The 22,643-nt window shown below is 34.0% G+C and overlaps 1 protein-coding gene across 3 annotated transcripts in view; it reads left to right on the top strand.

The window, feature by feature from the left end:
• GALNTL6 (polypeptide N-acetylgalactosaminyltransferase like 6) overlaps window positions 1–22,643 on the top strand; it is a 1,206,818-nt gene that overhangs the window by 511,890 nt on the left and 672,285 nt on the right. For all 3 annotated transcript variants that reach the window (XM_045463018.1, XM_045463030.1, XM_045463022.1), the window contains one exon: window positions 7,383–7,521. In XM_045463018.1, coding sequence (XP_045318974.1) covers window positions 7,383–7,521 — 139 coding nt within the window. The remainder of the gene's footprint in view (window positions 1–7,382; window positions 7,522–22,643) is intronic.

Raw genomic sequence — 22,643 nt, 5'->3', positions numbered from 1 at the left:
AAATAAAATTTATTTTATTTTGGGGGGCTAAACCATGTGATAAGCACTATACTAATGTTTCCTGACCCAAAGATATCAAGACACAGTCCTATCCCTCAATGATCTTATAGATTATTCCAGTTGTATTTAAAATCAGTGTGATATTTTTACTTTCTTCTCTTAAACATGATGTCAAAGGTAATAACTGTGGTACTCATAATTTAATTCCTAGTCCCGTCACTGTATTATTTATATACCAGTCAAAATATTTATTTGAATATCTGGTATATGTCACACACTCTTCTAGGTTCAGGGGATACTATAGGGAACAGCAAAAAGTCCCTGCTTACATCCCAATGAGGAAATAGTCAATTAATATATTTTAGAATTAATAGTCAACTAATAAATTTAGAGGAGTAATGTATGGTAGAAAAGCAATGCATGATAAAAATAAAGTAGATTTTGGAAATAAGGCATGGAGTTCTGGGTATACTGACTTAAGATGGATTGATTGTGAAAAATCTAAGAAAAGTACATTTCAGCAAAGGCCTGGCTATATAGATTCTTGAGGGTTCTAACTGCTTTTCCTCAAGCCCCTAAGGAAAAGTGTAAAAACACTTTATTTTTGTTGTTCTTATACTCTAATTATGTCTAATAAAAAGTTTAAGTACCTTGAATTGTCTGTCACTAGCATTTTCCCCCGTCTGACAAAACCCTACTTTATGTCTCAGTATTGTATTTTATGAGATTTCAATCTATTTAAATAGATTTATTATTTTCCAAACATCATGTTTAAAAAATCTCATCTGTACAAATTCATTTACTTCAATTCCCGTATCGTCTCCTCAGCCCCAAACCTCTTAAAACAATGTAAATCTTCCTCTGCCCTTCAGCTTTGAACTGAAAATTCCCCTTTTCTAGTTGGAGTTTCCAAGCCATGTAAAGTTCCTCAGTTTGTCAGTTTTGAAATTCTTACAAGGTTTATTGTCCAATTCATTCACTTCCTTTTCACAACAATCATTTTATTTTTTTTTAATTTTTTTTAACTTTTATTTATTTTTGAGACAGAGAGAGACAGAGCATGAATGGGAGAGGGTCAGAGAGAGAGGGAGACACAGAATCCGGAACAGGCTCCAGGCTCTGAGCGGTCAGCACAGAGCCCGATGCGGGGCTTGAACTCATGGACTGTGAGATCATGACCTGAGCTGAAGTCGGACGCTTAACCGACTGAGCCACCCAGGCGCCCCCACAACAATCATTTTATAGGTTAGTTCTGACTTAGTCTGTTTGGGCTGCCGAAACAAAATATCATAGACTTGGGGACTTATAAATAATAGAAATTTATTTCTCACGGTTCTGGATACTGGGTAGTCCAAAATTAAGGGACCAGTAAATTTGGTAGTTGGATAGTTCATAAAGGCCATCTTTTTGTTGTGTCTTCACAGGGTGAAAGAACAAGGGAGCTCTCTGGGTATCGTTTATAAGGGCACAAATTCCATTCATGAGTCCTAATGTCTCTCAGACTAATCACCTCCTAAAGGCCTCACATCTAAATTCCCTCACATCCGGAGTTAGGATTTCAACATAAAGAATTTGGGGGGGACACAAACATTCAGTTCATAGGAGCCTATATCTTCCTAGTCAGAGTATATTTCTAGCTTTTTCAGGCCTGAGGTCATACTATACACATTTTCCCTTTCCTTATCCAGTGGTGCATGTAATAGATACTCAATAAACATTAAAAAATAATAATAATACTATCTATAGGTATACCAGACTAAATAAAATGTCATTTCATGTGGAGGATAAATACCAGGTGTGCTATGAGACTAATCTAATTTCCATATTAAATTCTGCTCTATGACTTGAATGCATAGATTCAGAGACATATTTGTAAGATAGCATTTTTCTGCTTAATACCTATATATGTAGATGCAGTATTAACTTTTATATCTGGTTCTTTAAAATATCTCACTTATACCTTTAATACAATTTTAAACACAGATGACAGGACACGTTTCTTACATTTCAAGTAAAGGACTTATTTGAATTTACAACTGATAACAGTAAGGTATATTAGGATTTTAAAAGTGTTAAATAGGTAAATCTGTAGACTAATAATCACTCAAAAGACCTTTGAATAATATCGTTTTTCAACATACACCTGTTTTTGTTTCTTTGGAGTTGTTTGCTTTTTGTTTTGTTGTTTTGTAGAAGAAATCTTAAACCACTTGAGATGTGACAGTCCCTGAGGCTTTACGTATTAAAACTTAAGATGAGTTAGTAGTATTTGCAGTAAAAACTGCAGGCTCTGTGCATAAGAACATAAAATTTTAAAACCTATTCTCACAGCTGCAATGAAGAAATTTCTAGTATGCCATCACTGGTGACTCACAAGTTGTGTTTTATAACTCTAGAGTATCACTTATTCATATGAAAAGCCTTGTCTCAGGAGATTTATCAATCTGAAAACTAAATTGTTTTCCAGAGAAAATGAATTTCTCTTTGATTGGCAGGTGTTTTAATGCATGTGTAGCTTTAAAATTTATATTTGTAGTCTTAAAGTGGCTGAATCTGAACGCAGAGTATTAAAAATATCTCTAAAAAATTACTGAAAAGAAACCTCAGCTGTGTGTATACATTTCACTTAAGGCACATAGATTTAAAAATAAAAATTTATTAAAGAAAGTAAAGACTACTATGCACTATGATTTTCTTATTAAATAGATTTATGAAGTGTCTATAAATCCAGTTCATGCCAGAGAATATATAAGGTCAAAAGACCTTCTCTAACTAATTTGGCCATTCAGTGGAGAGAGATGTAGATCTTTTAGAAAAGTCTAGAACTTTTTATTTATTTTTTTTTAATTTTTTTTTCAACGTTTATTTATTTTTGGGACAGAAAGAGACAGAGCATGAACGGGGGAGGGGCAGAGAGGGAGGGAGACCAGAACCGGAAACAGGCTCCAGGCTCTGAGCCATCAGCCCAGAGCCTGACGCGGGGCTCGAACTCACGGACCTGAGATCGTGACCTGGCTGAAGTCGGACACTTAACCGACTGCGCCACCCAGGCGCCCCAAGTCTAGAACTTTTTAAGCAGTCAGCTAATTGCTGATTGTGGAAATGCTTATTAAAAATGTCAGTGTCTCTTTTGTTTACTTACATGTAACATGGTCAGCACAATGTTTATTTTGTAGTATTGAGTCAGAAAATGAATATAAAACGATTTAACATAGATTTTTGCCCATAGAGGATGCTGAATAATTAGCTGTTATACAAATGAAATTTCAGGGGTGCCTGGGTGGCTCAGTCAGTTAGGTGTCTGACTTCAGCTAAGGTCATGATCTCATGGTTCGTGAGTTTGAGCCCTGCATCAGGCTCTGTGCTGACAGCTTAGAGCCTGGAACCTGGTTCAGATTCTGTGTCTTCTCTTTCTACCCCTCCCATGCTCATGCTCATGCTCTGTTTCTCTCTGTCTCTCAATAATGAATAAACTTTTAAAAGAATGAAATTACTCACTGACTTATTTATTTCCCTTTTAGGTTAAAAAAGCAACTGGCATTTTATCTTAAATAACAAACACAGATGAGTTTCAGTATTTTCTTTTTTGATTTAAAACTTAAAATTTTTTTTTGTTTCTCTGATTTAAAATTGGAGAGATTTCCAGTCTGCTTCTTCAGTATATAATTATTTATCACTTCCCAGCTGTTTTATCTTAGCTGTCACAGCTACTGAGGTTAATGTCATTAGGGCAGGAGCTAGAAGACAATTAAAAAAAAAAAAAGAATTCACTTTTATTTGAGGGATTACTGACATAGAAGCCAAATTTCCTAATAATAAATACATTTTAGTGATTAGAAACAATATGTTGTAAAATTAAAGGTTCATATGTTTAAAATATAAAACTTATAAAAATTTTGAAAAACAATTTGGTAAACTTTCATATTCTAGTCATGAAAAACTATCTTTATTTAAAAGGCACTAGAAGTATTCTTTCTTAACATGATAAGTTATAATCACATTCACTATTGTACACACACACACACGCACACACACTCAGGATCACGTTTCCAGTACTCAACTTTCACGAACAACGTTTAGCAGCAATCATGTTAAAGTCATTACCTAAATGTCTATTGACATCAATGTTATTTGTTGTTAACTATCGAACAAAATAAGGAACACCTGGGTGGCTCAGTTGGTTGGGCGTCTGACTTCAGCTCAGGTCATGATCTCACAGTTCATGAGCTCAAGCGTTGCATTGGGTTCAGTGCTGACAGTTCAGAGCTTGGAGCCTGCTTCGGATTCTGTGTCTCCCTCTCCCTCTGCCCCTCTCTTGCTCTCACACTGTCTTTCTCTCCCAAAAATGAATAAACATTAAAAAAAATTGTAAAGAACTTTTTAAAATCATTTCTCACAAGATAAATTAACTGGCAACAAATTCCTTCCTTATTTTGTCTGAGAAAGTCTTTATTTCTCCTTTACCTCTGAAGGACAATTCCACAGTCTACAGAATTCAAGGTTGGTGTTTTGTTTTGTTTTTTTCTCTCTCAATTCTAAATATTTCATTTAACTCTCTTGTTGCTTGCATGGTTTCAGAGGAGAAATTAGATGTAATTCTTCATTTTGTTCCTCTGTAGATATGGTGTTTTTTTTTTCCCCACTGGCTCATTTCCAGATTTTTGTCTTTAGCTTTAATTTTCTGTAATTTGAAAATTATATGCCTAGGTGTAGTTTTGTAATTTTGTTTTGTTTTATTTTGGCATTTGTCCTGTTCTGGTGTTCTCTAAGCTTCTTGGACCTGTGGGTTTGCTGTCTGATGTTAATTTGGGGAAATTTTCAGTCATTGCTGTCTCAAATATTTCTTCTGTCCCTTTCTCTTTGTCTTCCTCTTCTGTTATTCCCATTTTGTGTATGTTATGCCTTCTGTAGTTGTCCTACAGTCCTTGGATCTTCTGTTCTGCTTTTTTTTAGTCTTCTGTTTGTTGTTTTGTTTTGGAGGCTTATATTAATATATCCGCAAGCTCAGAGATTCTTTCCTCAGCTCTGTCCTGTCTACTGATAAGTCCATCAAAGACATTTTGCATTTCTGTTGTAATGTTTTTTATCACTAGCATTTCTCATAGAACTTCCATCTCTCTGCTTACGTTGTCCGTCTGTTGTTGTATACCGTGTACTTTACCCATTAGAGTCCTTAGCATGTGAACCGTAGTTTTTTTACATTCCCTGTCTGATAATTCCAACACCTCCGTCACGTATGCTTCTGAGGTTTGCTCTCTTAACTCTTCAAATTGTGTTTTTTGCCTTTTGGTATGCCTTGTAATTTTTTTTTATAATAGCTGGTCATAATATACTTGGTAAGTGAACTATTATAAATAGACCTTTTATAAAGTGATGGTGAGGGGTGGGGATAAAGGAAGTGTCCTATAGTCTTATGATTAGGTCTCAGTCTTTTAGTAAGTCTATGCTCCGGACCGTGAATGCCACAACACTCTCTCAGGATTTTTCTTTCCTGTTTGGTTGGACAGGATGGTTAGAATGAGCTGGGGTTCGGTATTTCCCTTTCCCCAGGTCGGTTAGGCTCTGGTAATACCTCAGCAGGTGAGGCTCTGATTAACTAGTGGTCCCTGAGGGAAAGCCTGTTAAGAACAGTGTGCTCTGGTTTATTTCAAATTTGCTGCTTTTCTCTTCCTTTTGCTGGAAGCATGAGAAGATTTTCTCCAACATTTACATTGGGAATTTGGTTGAGCTCCTGCAGGTAGATCTCACAAAATTATTAGAGCCTTCCTATGACTGTGTCCCCCTGGAGTTTTTAAGTCTCAGACTACTGAGCCTCCAGCAATTTGTCAATTACTGTTGGGTTTTCTATGCAGGCATTGGTTCCCAGGTGGTTTACACTTCTGGGTCCCTGCCCTAGTAAGCCTCAACTCCCTATATTCACCTGTCTGTCTCTCTTTTGGGACAACAGTTTGCCCCGTGTCCTTTCTTCTTTATGGGCCAAGGAGGGTTATTGATTTTTCAGTCTGTTCAGCTTTTTACTTGTTAGGATAGAGTGGCAACTTCTAAGTGCTTTGCGTGCAGAACTGGAAATCAGAAGTCTTAAATTAGATTTAAATCAAGTAAACTTAGAAAATATTTACAACATATATAATTAACAAAGCTTTAAACATTATATAAAACTTGTTTTTTTCAGGGACACCTGGGTGGCTCAGTTGGTTGAGTGCCCCACTCTTGATTTTGCCTCAGGTCATGTTACCAGGGTTGTGGGATCAAGCTCTGGGTCCAGCTCTGCACTGAGCACGAAGCTTGCTTAAGATCCTCTCTCTCTCTCTCTCTCTCTCTCTCTCTCTCTCTCTCTCTCTCTCGGTGCCTGGGTGGTTCAGTCAGTTAAGCATCCCACTTCGGCTCAGGTCATGATCTCGCGGTTTGTGAGTTCGAGCCCCACGTCTGGCTCTGTGCTGACAGCTCAAAGCCTGGAGCCTGCTTCGGATTCTGTGTCTTCCTCTATCTCTCTGCCCCTCCCCTGCTCATGCTCTGTCACTTTCTGCCTCAAAAATAAATAAAACATTTAAAAAAAAAAAAGATTCTCTCTCCTGCTGTCCTTCTCCCCCACTTGTTCTCTTTCTCTGAAATAGAAAAAAAATTCTTTTTAAAAACAACCAATAAAATATTTTTTACGAACTCTGAACAGTCATTTCACAATGTTAGAAATACAAATGATAAATGTATACAAAGTTATTGGTTGTATTAGTAATCAAGAGAAAACAAATTAAAGTATGAATAATCTATATTTTACCAGTAAATTTCAAATTATTATTCAGTACTTATGAAGATGTGTGAAAACTCTTCTAACTTACTCTAAAGACACTTCTATTTGTAGGAATTATCCTTCCCCTTCCCAAACTACATAACTAGGAATATATAAACAAAGATGTTCATTTCAATATTGTTTTTTAATAGGAAGAGTTAGAAGTAACTTAAACGTATATCTTTGGTGGAATGCTGTAAATTGAGATACAATGAAATAATATCAACCAATGGAAGTAAACGAAAATATAGCTTTTTATATTTTCAACAATTTCAACAATTAAGTTGGATAAAATCAAATTATAAGGCAATATGTACATTAGAAGCTGCATTCAAATGTTACAAAATATACACTTAAAATCATCATAACGGTTCTCTCTTGAAAATGATTATACTGTCTACTTTGGTGTTGTTTGCTTTTTATCATGAGTATATTTCTTTTTTCTGAATAAAATAATGTGTTATAATAAAAGTTCTTCCAAGGAGAATAGTAAGAGGTGACTAAGGAAAAACACACAGTTAAGTCTTATTATCTGTTCTAGAAGATTAAATAGTTTTTGTAGAGGTGATAATCCTATTTTGTTTTCTCCTGCCAGGGAAAGGTGAGCATGGGAAACCTTACCCCCTCACTGAAGAGGACCATGATGACTCAGCTTACAGGGAAAATGGTTTCAATATTTTTGTCAGCAACAATATTGCTCTAGAGCGGTCCCTGCCAGATATTCGCCATGCTAAGTGAGTATCAGCAAGTCTCACATGCAGACCAGTTTTCGTCTATTTTTTTTTTTAAAAACTATGTTTAATGTGTATCACAGTGAAATATGTGACTAAAAATTTTGCCATAATTTAAAAAAATGTTTATATTTCATAATCTTAAATCTGTTTTGTTTAAATTGGAGTAATTTTTAAAATTAGATAAGAATAAGTACCCGCTTTCTAAAACTTAATTCACATTTTTATCGTTGCCTGTATCATCTCCATTGTTTTAAGATAATACATCTTAAAACATCTTAATACATCTTAAAACATCTCCAATGTTTTAAGATAATACCTATATTTTTACTTTTGATCATGTAGATTATAAAGCAAACATCTTTTTCTGGTGATGAGCATTCTCAGAACTGTCTACATATATATGACTTCATTTTCACACCAACCATATTCACTGATTTTGTTATTATATCTTCCATAAAGAATGCCTACAATGAATGCATCCATAATCCAAAGATAATGGTTGGTTCCTCAACCATGGATGCTTGTTGTTTGTCAGTTAACAGTGAGTTCAGTTTTTGCCGATTCATAGCTAAATATTATAAGGCAAAAGGAAGTAAGAATGATATTATATATAGTTACCTGAAATCCCACCCCATCTACTCTTAACATTGCTCACTGTTCTTTTTTCTAGTCTGTTATGATTTTCTTGTTAGCATATACATTGCCAAAAGTATGCCAAAAAATATACAATGTGATGGGAATTTCAAGTTTGTAGAATTGCCATACATATTTGATGAATCTATCTAACTATACTAATATGCTTACCCTTCCTTCACCCCAGTCTCCCTGTGGAAACACTAATGTGACATAAAGAAAATCAGAGAAAATAAAATAAGGGCAACTAATGAAAACAGGGGTAGGAATCTAAATCAAATCAATATTGTATAATAAAACTCTTAATTTTGTGTGAAAACAATTAACCCTTTAGAAAAAACTTGGTAAATTATGGTTTGGGGATCATTTTTTTAGTGCCATATTGTGTCTTTATAAATTTATTTTAAAATATAAAAGAATTACTGGTTTCCTTCTCAGGTTTTATGTGAATTTGCATTTCCCAGTATAGTTAAGCAGAGGATTAATGTGAAGAACAAATCAATTTTTTCCTAAACTGAATGCTTTATATATTGGTCTAGGCCTTCTAGCTAGCCAAATTATTCCCAGGTTACCTGAAATTATCTACAGTAATTCCCACTGACCGAGAACATTTCTAGTTATGAGAAATTTTAATACCTAATTGCACACCATCAAAGATGCATTAAATTGCATTGTTGGCATAATAAATGTGCTCAGAGAATAATTTCCATCCACCTCCTCCCCCACCCCCACATTTCCAATCTTTTAATGTGTATTCAAGTGGAAAGAATTGCAGATGGAAACAGTGCAGAAAATCACTGAAGTCAAAAGAAGGCTGATATTCCCATTCTTCTCAGAGAATGTATTTTTAGCATAACTACCACCTTTTGAGAAAAGATATTCTTAGGCAATAATGGAAAAGAAAATGGAAAATGGAAAGAAAAATATTTTTAAATTTTTATTAGACATACTGAGTGTACAGTATCAGAGGGCATTATTCTCAATGTTAGGGAAGATAAATGTGGCTGAAATATGGCCTATGACCATATTATTACTTATTTCCTGAGACTGGTTATCTAATAGGACAGTCACCTAGTAAAATGATACCAATAAAGAAAACAAACAAACACCTTATGGGAGGATTGGAGATGGATGACAGCAAAGGATTAAGTGCAGGACATCAAGAATGAGAGTTTACCTTGGGTAGTCCAGTATCTGACTCAGCAATGCAAGAAGGGAGATTTATTGCTGCCTCATTTTGTCAAGATCCTAACTCTAGGAAATCAAGTGCCTACGACAAAAACTCTTACCGGGATCCCTATGTTTTTGTTTTTGTTTTTTTTTTAACCTCATCTGTGCTTCTCAAAATGCAGGCACAGATAACCACAAAACAACACAGCTCTATGTAAGTGGTTCTTGAAATTATGAAAGCACATTGACACATATTGCATTCGGTATTGTCAATTTAACTGGACTGCAGGTAATTGACCACAGCTTGTTTATATTGGCAGTATCTGCACCAGAGAATGCAAAATTTGCATGACTTACATAATTAAAGAAACTTTGCATCTGCAGTCAGCCAATTCAAATTACAGGCTCAAAGCGCCAGAAGAGAAGAATTTATTTTTCTTTGCTCTGGGATTTTGTAGTGGAAAGTATCAGGGAATTCTATCTTACAATTCTGCTTAACTTTTTCTTTATTCCAAAATACAGAATTGTAGCTCTTAACCCACTGTTCTACACTGTAGATCACTCTCTCTATATATGCAAGTACTCTCTCTATTCATTCTCTTTTTACATTTAATAAAAAAATCATGGTTCTAGGTGTTTGACATGCTTAGTATACATTCTGGTTTGCTGTGAAGAATTTTCAGAATATGAGTTATTTCAGAAATCCCAATCCAGAACACATACTTCTTTTATATGTCCTGCTCCTTTCTTGTTCACTAGCATAAAAATGAAATGCTTTCTTTTGGCTTTATTATTTCACTAAGTCAGTAATAGATTTTCATTAAGTGGGAGCCATGGGTACAGGAAAGTCAATTGGCCTGTGTCCAATAATTTAATGATTCTTACCTATATCCTAATAATAAATTCTAAGGTTCTCATTTATATTTTTGAATTTCTTATATTTTTCCAAAAATTTTTAGCATCTCCCTATCTTGTAAATTACATATTTTTGTTTGTTTTGTTTTGTTTTACTATCTATGCTTTAGTGTTGTCAAATTTTTCAATTTTCTCCTCTTCATACTCATAGCCCTACACTTCTGGTTGACTTTTGTATTTTTTTAAAGATCTATTTATGCATTTTAAACATTCACTCCCTTCTTCAATTACTACCTAATTATGTCTATATTCATAGTACCAAGGCTCAACCCGAGATCTGTTGTTAAAACATCATCTTTATATTTTACATAATGCAATGCTGATTAGAATTTTGCTATGAGAGTTTCTGCATGACAAATGTCCAGTCAGTGGATATCTTGCTAGTCTGGCTTCATTTTTCTGCAGTTCAATTACCCCTCACTTGTATATCAATTGTGCATTTTCTTTATCTTCCGTCACTCCTTTGGGATGCCGCATCTTTGTATGCTGTAGAACATTTAATTTGACTTCCAGTTCAAGGTGGGAAATATGAAGCATATATTCAGAATACAAAATACATATGAAATAAGTAAGTAGAAAATCGTAGAAGGATAGATGGCTTGCATGGAAAAGAAACTGATAAACTTATGCATGGATGTATTGTTAGCAAGACAAGATTGAAGAATATTTGAGCTAGTATTACTCCCTAGACGTGAATCAATTTATAAGTAGTTACTGCAAGTACTCCCAAAATGTCATATAATTAATGTGTGCAAGATGAACTTATATCTATAAAGAGAAGAAATGCATGAGATTAGGATGCATAAGAATCAGAGTTGAGGTAGGCTTTGCAGAGGATTCAGGTAAAGGCATCATGACATGAGGTTCATTTTTCGCTGTTATAAAAGGATACATGTTTATACAGATACATATTAATGTACAAACACTTTAATTAAGATGCATTTCTAAGGTGGCTGAGTAGCTGGGATATTTTTGTACTGAGAAAGTTCTTTGAATTGTGGCTTTTCCTTTTCATTTCACTTTTCCTTTATATTTCACTTATATTCCCAAGATAGCTTCATGACTTTGACAATAAATAAGATATTGAATGTTGAGAGAAAATTCTGTAATATCTCAACTCTTGGGAAAATGTAGAAGAATTTTTATAATCTCTTGACTATATGAGTGCTGTCCATAGTGTTGCGATTATATCACAACCCTGTTCCCTGTATAATTTCAGAACCAAGTGAGAAATTGCCCCAGAAATGGCTTGGAATAAAAATATTACCTTTATTATTGATAAGATTCTATCGTTTAGAAGTGGGCTAAATGTGATTCCTAATAGCAAACTCCAGAATGAGGTGCATTCAGGCTTCAAGTTAAAGACATTGCTGAACACACAATATCACAGTTGTCTACCTTAAGGCATGCAGGGCAGAGTCTGACCTCTGCAGGCAAGCAAATTCCAAAGCAGAGAAATGAAGGAGGGGCTGACCCAAGCAAGATAAGCTCACTAACTCAAATTCATCAATTGTATGTCTTCCCTTCTCCTGGAAAGAATGTAGGAGAAGATAGAGGCGAAGAGTATTAATCTAATGACTGTCCTATGGGAACATCTAAGGAAAGGGAAGGAGTCTCCTCCCTAGATGAATAGTGCATAATACCTACTTTGTATATGATGAGAAAATGCAATTTCTCACAATAACAATATTTGAGTAGATTTTTTTTTTCAGTGCCTTATAGTCTAAGCACTTCTGGAAATTATGTTGAATAATGATTCTTAAAAAGTTTACTTCTGGGCGCCTGGGTGGCTCAGTTGGTTAAGCGTCCGACTTCAGCTCAGGTCACGATCTCACGGTCTGTGAGTTCGAGCCCCGCGTTGGGCTCTGGGCTGATGGCTCAGAGCCTGGAGCCTGCTTCGGATTCTGTGTCTCCCTCTCTCTGCCCCTCCCCCATGCATGCTCTGTCTCTCTCTGTCTCAAAAATAAATAAACGTTAAAAAAAATTAAAAAAAAAAATAAAAAGTTTACTTCTATGAGTTACACTGTGGTACTGAGCAAGTCAACTTGCCATTTTGAATTTCTACTTATCTACTTTACCAAGTGGGGATGTGGGGATGCTAATTTTCTTCATGTATCTCACCGTGCATCAAGATTAGTAAAATTGAGAACAAGCTTACCAGATCAGCTGCAGCATAATATGTTATTTCTTTTCTTTCTGATGACAATCCTTCTGCTTTCCTTCCTTCTTTTCTAGTTATATCATGAAGATAAAAATATATGGAGATCAAGTGAACTATAATTCTAAAATTTAAATTTTAAAAACAAATTTTGTGAGTCACTTCTGAGTGTGAGGAAAAATAATTGTACAAGTGTAATTTTTTAAACCATGACTTAGTGAAAATGCTTAGAATATTTTAGTTTTATATGAACTACAAAAGTGTTATTTAACTGTTTTGGCTCTTGTCCATTGAATGCTAGAACTCATTCACAGAAATGTTTGAGTTTAATCATCCAAAAATGTTCAAGGACAAATTTTTTTATTTCTCAATTTCAAAAGTTATATAAAAATTTGGGAGACACTGGCATTCTTTCATGGTTTTATTATCACTTGTGAAGTTGATGAAGCATCTTCTTTCAACAAATTTACAAGTGAATTCTGAAACAAATTAAAATAAAATGACTATTCATCCACTCTAATCAGGTTTGAATACTTCCACAGAGGGAGACGGGAAATATCATTTGAATCAAATGTGCTTCCAGCCTAAGATATGTCTAAATATGACTGAAAAAAGGAAAAAAGCTAGGTAAATCACAAGCAGCAAATTGGGGGAGGAATGATCAGGAACAACAGATAGGAAATAATCTTTCACAACTGTTATTCAAATGAGTATCTTTCAATATTTTTTGTGAGCTAGTTTACAAAAACTAGTATAGACTTTAGCTCGTTTGTATGTTTCTGGGATCATTTTTTTTTTAATCCATGATAAAATAAAATAAAAAACACAAAAATTTACACACACATCTCATTTATTAACTAAAGACTGAAAGATATGGAAGAGTTCTTATCACTATAGCTAAAAGGTATGTCCCATTGTAATGAAAATCTTCCTCGGATAGAGAACAGTTCAAAAGCTGTCAGACATTTAGCCTTTGGAGTAAATGATCAGATAAAGCAGATTCTTTGAAAAGAGGATTGAGGGTGAGCACAAGGGCACTGGGGTCTAAAGGACTGGTAATGTGAAAGTTGTACACATGCAAAATAGAAGGAAAAAGCCCAAAAAACAAAACAACCTTCTAAAAATAAACTTACAGCTGCTTTATAATCAGTTGTGAATTCCAAAGGATATTATTTGTAACCTAATAACATGGTAGGGATCAAATACATAAAACTGAAATCATAAGTCTGAAAAACACAATCACAACTTTAATTCTTTAAAGAGAAGAAAATGGACATTTGGTAGAGTGATGTATATTATTCTGTAAGATTAATCCAGCAATAGGAATTCTAAACTTGCTCCTTCTTTTTTTACTCCCTCCCACAGAAGTTTATTGAAATGAGGGGTGATGATTAATATTTTAGCTTATTTATTAAAAATAAATGGGAACTATTATTTTTATTAAAAATAATGAGAAAATCTGGCATTTTAAAAAGCTAACATTTTTGTTGGTGAAAGACTGGATGCATTTCCCCCTAAGGATGCCTACTCTCACCAGTTCTATTCAACATCCTATTTGGATTCTAGCCCAGGCAATTAGGCAAGAAAAATAAATATAAGACATCTAAATTAGAAAGAAAAGATTCATATGGTCTCTATTGGTATATGACATAATCTTCTATATGGAAAATTCTGAGGAATCCACTAAAAAAAACTTATTAGAACTAATAATCAAGGTCAGCAAGGTGACAGGGTATGAGAGCAGTATACGGAAATCACTTTATTTTATACACTTCCAGTGAATAGCCTGAAAATGAAATTAAGAAAAAAAATCCATTCACCCTTAAAATGAAGAAAAGACTTAGGAATAAATTGAACAAAAATGTCATCAAACTTATACTTTGAAAACTACAAAACATAGTTGAAAGAAATCCCGGAGATGGAAAAGCATCTCATGTTTGTGGATCAGATTTAACATTGTAAAGATGGCAAAACACTCCATGATGATTTATGGATTCAAAAAAATCCCTGTCAGGATCCCAGCTGACATCCTTGCAGAAATGGCAGGTTGGTTCTAAAATTCAAATTGCAAGGGACCCAAATAGCCAAAACAGTCCTGAAGAATAGCAACCAAAGAAGATGATATGTACTTCTTGATTTCAAACTTATTATAGCGCAGCAGTAATCAAGCTAGTGTGGTACTGGTATATGGATAGATATTTGGATCAATAGAATATAATTGAGTCCAGAAACAATTCTATGCATCCATTATTAAGTGATTTTTTGACAAGGGTGCAAAAACTAGTAAATGTGGAAAAAATAGTTTTTTTTCAAATGATTGGTGCTGACCTAGGTAACCACATGCAAAAGAATGATGATGTTAGACCCTTACCTCAGACAACATAAAAATCAGCACAAAATGTATCCAAGACCTCAGTGTAAGTGCTAAAAGAAGAAAAGGTGGAAATAAATCTTCATAACTTTTTATTTGATATAGTATTCTTAGATATAATACCAAAGTATAAGCAACACAAGAAAAAATAAATTTGGCTTCATCAAAATGAAAAACTCTTATGTCTCAAAGTATGCTATCAGAAAGGCAAAATGAAACCCACAGAATAAAATATTTGCAAATCATATATTTGCTACAGGACTTGTATCTAAAATACATAAAGAGTTCTTATATTTCAATAATAAAAAGGTGAATAACCCAGTTAAAATATGGGCAAATGATCTGAATATTCCGAATAAGGTAAACAAATGGCCAAATCCATGAAAGGATGCCCAACATCATTAGTCATTAGAAACAAAACATCAAAACCAAAGTGAGATACTACTTCACATCCAGTATGATGACTAGAGCCAAAAGTTCAGATGATAAATGTTGGCAAGGATGTAGAAAAATTGGAAACCTCATACGTTGCATACATTGCATACATCCATACATTGGTGGGAATGCAAAATGATGTCAATAGTTGGAAAATAGTTGGAAAGCAACTCCAACTATTTCCAAATGGAAAGCAGTTCCTCAGACAATTAAATTACCATAATTACCATAATTACCATGGTAATTACAGAATTACCATATGACCTAGCAATTCTATGTCTAGGTATACACCCAATAGAAATGAAAACCACAAAAATTACACATGAATGTTTATAGCAGCATTATTCATTATAGCTGAAAGATGGGAAAACCCAAATGTCCACTGATAGATGAATGTATAAACAAAATGTAGTGTATCCATACACTGAGAGATTATTCAGGAATAAAATAATGACAAATGCTACATCTTGGATTAACTTTGAAGACATTGTGCTAAATGGAAACCAGACCCCAAATTCCATATAATATATGATTCTCTTCATGTGAATGTCTAGAATAAGGAAATCTATAGAAACAAAAAGTAGGCAATGGTTACTTAAGGAATGTGAGGGGATAAGGGGAAGGGCATGAGGGTATGAGATTTCTTTTTGAATTGATAAATACATTTTAATTTTTAAATTTTAAAAATTTAGCTCTCTTTAAAATTTTAAATTTTAAAAATATATCTCTCTCAGTTTTCTCCAAGTCAAATAACTTTATTTTGCTTCTTTATTATTACCAAATCAAGTGATTAATTCCTCTGATAGACCTTATCATCTGAGTCAATGTAATAAGTACTCATCTCTACAGTTTTGTAACTGGTACGTAGTGATAAGTGCCTATTATTTAGAAGTGTTCAGTATTTTCTACAGAAGTGGAGAATTTAGCTCTTAATTTTTATATTTTATTATCCTGGCTAAAATTTAATCATATATGATAAAAAGCATTGGTACCTCCCCATCGGTAAGATGACTTCTTAACCTATTTTTCCTCCAGCTGTCAGCCTGAATGTCTACCGTAGATACTAACTTCCTCAACTGCCTTTCAACTCTTCAGAAGTCCTAATTTGACTCAAGACACTACTGTGCCATCATTCTTTTTTCTTGCCAAAGTCACTAATGATTTCCATGTTGCCAAAATCCAGTATATTTAAAAGTCTCGTGAAACTTTGCAGCGACACTAGACTTTGTCCCTTCTCTCATTTTTAAGCACTCTTGTCTCTGTTTCAAGGAAACACTTGCTTTTTATCCCCAGGTCTTTCCAGTCTCATTCACAAACAGTTCATCTTTATCTGATGGCTATATATATATTAAAATTCACTGATGCTCAGCACTGGCCTCCAGTTTCCTCATTTTATTTATTCTCTACTTACTGATCTCATCTACCAAGGCCTATTAATTCTGTATCCAAAATGTAGAGCTAAAGGGCCTCAAATGCATGCATTCCCCTTAATCTCAACTGTATCCACTATCATTTCTCTTTTTTTAGTAAAAAATTTTTTTTAATTTTTTTTTTTTTTTTTTTTTGAGAGAGAGAGTGCAAGTGGGGGAGAGGCAGAGAGAAAGGGAGACACAGAATCCGAAGCGGGCTCCAGGTTCTGAGCTGTCAGCACAGAGCCCCATGCGGGGCTTGAACTCATGGACAGAGAGATGATGACTTGAGCTGAAGTCAGATGCCTAACGACTGAGCCACCCAGGTACCCCCCGCTGTCATTTCTTAATTGGAATCCTAGAATGACCTCATAATTGGACCTCACACATTCCCTCTCGCTCTTGCACAATGCATTCAGCAGAGTGAGCAACAGTGAGCTTTCAGAATTAAGGAGGATCATTACATCCCCCCTATCTAAAATACCCAAAAGAGGGCGCCTGGGTGGCTCAGTCGGAAAAGCGGCTGACTTCAGCTCAGGTCATGTTCTCATGGTTCCTGGCGGAGCCCCTCCTGCGGCTCTGTGCTGACAACTCAGATTGGAGCCTGCTTGGGATTCTGTGTCTCCCTCTCTCTCTGGCCCTCCCCCCGCTCACACTCTGTCTCACTCTCTGTCTCTCAAAAATAAACAAACATTTAAAAAAATTAAAAAAAAATAATAAAATACCTAAAAGACTCCTTGTCGCACTAAAAATAATAGCTGAAAAAACGCCAACACCGACCTCCATATTCTGATCCCTGCCTATCTCTGGCCTCCTCTTTTTTTGCTCTCCCCTCTGTCTTCACTAGGTTTCTGCCACAATGCCACGATGTACATGTAGCTGCGTGAGCACAAAATATTATTTTGTTCTTCAGTACAGGCATAAAATGTCACATTACATTAAAGTGTTAATCATATGACCATGTAAAATACTAATTTACAAAATAGTTCCCATGTAAGAGCTAAGACCAAATATATACAAGCATACATGCATGCGTTGTGATTATCTCCCACCCTCACTAAAAAACACACTTACATATACTTGGCATTCCAAACTAATTTTTCAGTCCTGTCAAAGGCAAAATAAATTGCCAGTTATCACTGCTTTATCAAAACCGACTGACATGGCAAGATTAGAACAGAAAAACAGTGTGACTAAAAGCAGCCATTGAAAATTGAATATGCTGACATTAAAACAATTACTATGTAAATTGGTGCCTGGAAATGACTTATATAGATATGCTCTATAGTATGCTTGTCACTAGCCAGATGCCAAGTTGACATTTTATTCTGCTGCTACTGAGAATGGGGCTGAGAGAACTTTAGCTGAACCAACATGCTTCTGTAAGAAATCACACGATGAAAGTTAAAACAATAAAAAGAAATGTCCCCCCTTCTGAAATATGAGTGGTTTCCTTAAGAAGCTAAAAAAAAATATGTGGTTGACTAAGTATAACATACTTAGCTATTCTGCTCATCTTGTTTAGGAATCTTTTTAAAACAAACTTCAGGGAATTAAGCTACCTGAACTGTCATCTCTCAATAAAGGCCATTTTATATGGCTTTTGATAGACTGAGGCAATAAATTACTTAGTCACTTATTAGGGTTCTCACCATGGTGCACTTATAAATGTATCATAACACGGTAAAAATGTACTTTTATTCCAAATGTACATTACAAAATGTACTTTTTTTTTCTGTAATAATGAAGTCAAACAAATTGTAGTATTTTGAATTGGTTTCCCTCCCGCATACATTCTGATGACAGGGACTGATCCTAATGAAATTGACTGGACCTGAATTGGCACTGTCTTTCTTCATCACCATTTCAGAGAATTATCATGATTATTAAAGAATGGCACAAAATTATGGAGAATGTGGCCCCTAAAGGAAGCTCAAAATATAACTCCTTATTGTAGTCATTACTATGTAATGACATTTTAACATATTTAGCATTAAATGAAAAATGTTTCAAGTTTCATATGTTTCACATGGGGTGTATATATTCTCATGTTAATCTGAAATACATTAATGTAATTAAAGATTCTTTAAAAGCATACAACCACTTCATTCTTCAGGTTATTTCATCAGCAAATGTGTGGTAATACTGTTGCAGATGCTAATATTACTTGAACAAACCTCTCAACAAATATTAAGAGTGTATGGGGTTAAGTCATATAAAAGCAAGATTTTTTTCCCACTTTTTTGGTATTACTCTAAATGGAGAAAGACATAAATTCACCTACTTTGAGGCCTCTCAACATGGTAATTTTAAACACTAAGCTTGAATTTTACTTTTTGAGAGTGTCTTTAAATAAATGTATGTATTGGAGATTTTAACAGTTCTCTCTCAGTAATTAAAGACAACCAAAAATTTAATTGGGATATTGGAGATTTAAATAAAATTATCAATAAATTGGCTTAATTTGTGTTTATTTACCTTTATTGAACACTATATTCAGTAATTACATAATAAAATTTTTTCAGTTGCATATGGAATATTTACCCAATGGACCATATGTTAGTACATAAACACTCAATAAATTTCAATAGATTAAATTAACACTGTGTTCTGTGACCAAACCTGAATTAAATTAGAAATCAACAAAAATAATATATGCAGAAAAGATGCAAATATTTAGAAATTAAATAACACTTTTATGAAAAACTCACAGGTCAAATATTAAACTAGAAAAATTTAAAAATATTTTAAATGGAATGATAATGAAAATATATACCAAAACTAGTTTAAGTGCTGTATGTATAAAGCAGTGCTTATAGGCAAATGTGTAGCTTTAAATATTTAAATATACCAAGAAATTGAATGGATCAATAATATTGATCAATAAAATTTCTAAATCCCCAGCAGGTATTTCTAAGTAAAAACAAAAGAGAGAGAGACCACCAATTACCCTTATCAGTTATGAAAGGCTGAAAATCATTAAACTTCCATCAGACGTATAAATGTTAATGAAGGGACAGTATAAACATCATCATGCCAAAAATTTGATATTTAGATGAAATGCAAAATTGTCTTGAAAATCCAATGGACACTGTCATAAAATGAAGTATAAAATATGAAGATCCCTGAAGCTATAAAATATTTTAGATTTGTGGGGCACCTGGGTGGCTCAGTGGGTTAAGCATCAGATTTCAGCTCAGGTCATGATCTCACAGCTCCAGCTCATGGGTCCAAGCCCCATGTCAGGCTCTGTGCTGATAGCTCAGAGCCTGGAGCCTGTTTTGGATTCTGTGTCTCCCTCTGTCTCTGCCCCTCCCTTGCTGTCTCTCTCTCTCTCTCTCTCTCTCTCTCTCAAAAGTAAACATCTAAAAAAATTTTTAAAATATTTTACATTTGTAATTAAAGACTACTGAGAGTATTCTGGTCTCTGGGTAGGTTGGAGTAAACCCATGCATTCTCATCCCATTGAATTCAACTCTAAAACCTAGACAGGTGTGTGGCTCAGCTGATCGAGAATGCTGAAGAAAAACGATGGCAATAGGTGGAGGAAAGGACTTGAGCATTCAAAATAGCACTGAAACAGTACTGAGTTCTTGCGTTTCTTAAAACAAGTGTGAGTTGAAAGCAAAATATAATATTTTCTGATGTGGTTTACAATGTACATAGATATAAGACAACTGCAGCATAGAAGAGAGTATAAAGGACCCTACATAGTAATAAGAGTTCTATATTAAAGAGTAAAGTAGTAAAATATTAGTCACAAATATATGTTTTGTAATCCTTAAAGTAAATACTAAAATATTATGCAAAGAAATCATCAAAATCACAGCACATACATTGAGATGGAATGCTAAAAAATGTACAAATAACCCAAAGAATGCAAAAAAGGGGAAACATAAGGGAAAAAAATCCCCAAAATAAAAAGAAAACACTCCACCCAACAACAGCAGGATACATATCCTCTTAAGTATTCATAAAATATTCATCAAAACAGACTGGATCCTGGGTCATAAAACAAATACCATGAATTTTAAATACTGATATCTTACAAAATATATCTTCTGACTGTAATATAACGTAATAAAAAAGTGATAACAGAAAGGTAAAGCGATCACTAACATTTGTAAATTAAAAACATTTTTGGCTAATCAGTGTGTCAGAAGCAAGTTTCAAGGGAAATTAGAAAATATTTTGAAATGAACACAAAAATAAATATCAAATTTTTTTAAATATGTAAAACAATTCTTAGAACGACTACACTTCTATCATTCTACACTTCTGTCATTCAATGCTTGTAAAGAGAAAAAAATCCTCAAATCAATAATTTATTTTACCTTAAGAAACTGGAGAAAGAGCATTGAAAGAAATCTAAAGAGTAAGTTTCTTATAATAATTGTGGAGTTGTCTTTTTTTCCTTGAAGTTCTGTTAACTTCTGCTTCATAGTTTTGGATACTGTTCTTAGGTGCAACATTTTGTATAGTTTGTCCTTTTGGCAAATTGATCTCTATCATGAAATGAACTTTTATATCCTGGTCACATTTTTTTTTTACTTTGAGATCTATTTTGTGGACTATAAAACCAATTTAGCTTTCTTTTTATTAGTGTTATCATGCTCTATCTTCTGTACATTTTCTTTTAAACTTATTTGCATCTTTATATTAAAAATGAGTTTCTTGGAGGAAGCAGCTGGCACTCTTGAAATCTTTCCCATTGCACATTTAGACCATTTACATGCAATGTAATCATTGATATAGTTGGCTCAAATATACCATTTCACTACTGCTTTTCTATTTTTACTATTTAATCTTATTCTCCCTTTTTTTGGTCTGTAGCTTCTTTACACATTTAATTATTCCATGTCACTTTTTAGTAGGGCAAAGTAGATATAATTCTTTATTGTGTTATTTTTAGTGGTTGCTTTAGGGTTGATGGAATATAATATTAATTTATTATGGTTTACCTTTTAGTAATAACATATGTCTTGATTTAGAGTATAAGAACCTTAGAAAGGCATGCATCCATTTCTCCACTTCTGGCACTTATGCTATTGTTGCTATACATTTTGCTTCAATTTATGTTATAAATCTCAAAATGCATTGATATCGTTTTTGCTGTCCATGAATCAGTTAACCTTTATAGAATAATAAAATAGTCATTTTATTGTTTACTCATATAATTACCTTTTCTGTTACTTTTTCATTTTTTGTCTAGATACAGAATTCCACTTAGTATAAATTTTCTGAAGGACTTCCTATAACATTTATTTTTATGCAGGTTTTCTGATGAATAAGTTTATTCCACATTTGCATATCTTAAAATGTTTTCATTTTGCCTTTGTTGTAGAAATACATTTTTATTGACTAAGGAAAACTATTTTTATCTTAAATTTTTTTTCTGTACCTAAAAGATGTTGTCCCACTTTCTCACTATTTTGCATTATTTTTAACAAGAAGTCTGCTACCATTCTAGTCTGTGTTCTCCTCCGGAATTCTATATCTTTTTTTTTTTTTTCTAGCCGCTTTAAATATTGTCTCTCTATCACTGATTTTAACAATTTAATTATTCCTCCTTACTTTATTCCCTGAATAGTATAATGTTAGTGATCTAGATGGTCTAGAGGTTCAGTGGTCCAGTCCCTTTTAGGGCCTGTTTCCAAATGATAATTTATCATAATTTTTTGTTATAGACATTTATTTGTATATATTCTTAAATGGTTTATTTCCAAATATATTTATGGAGAATAGATTATACATTTCACAAAAGTAATGAGTTAATACAGTAATTGCCTACCTCATTTAAAAATATTACAGTCTTGGGGCACCTGGATGACTCAGTGGTTAAGCGTCTGGCATGGGCTCAGGTCATGATCTCACAGTTTCTGAGTTCGGGTCCTGCATCAGGCTCTGTGCTGACAGCTCAGAGCCTGGAGCCTGCTTCAAATTCTGTGTCTCCCTCTCTTCCTGCTCTTCCCCTGCTCATGTTCTGTCTCTCTTTCAAAAATAAATAAAAACATTAAAAAAATTTAAAAAA

Source organism: Leopardus geoffroyi, chromosome B1 (assembly GCF_018350155.1).
Source record: "Leopardus geoffroyi isolate Oge1 chromosome B1, O.geoffroyi_Oge1_pat1.0, whole genome shotgun sequence".
In the NCBI taxonomy this organism is placed as follows: Eukaryota; Metazoa; Chordata; class Mammalia; order Carnivora; family Felidae; genus Leopardus; species Leopardus geoffroyi.
This window is presented reverse-complemented; position numbering and strand designations above follow the sequence as displayed.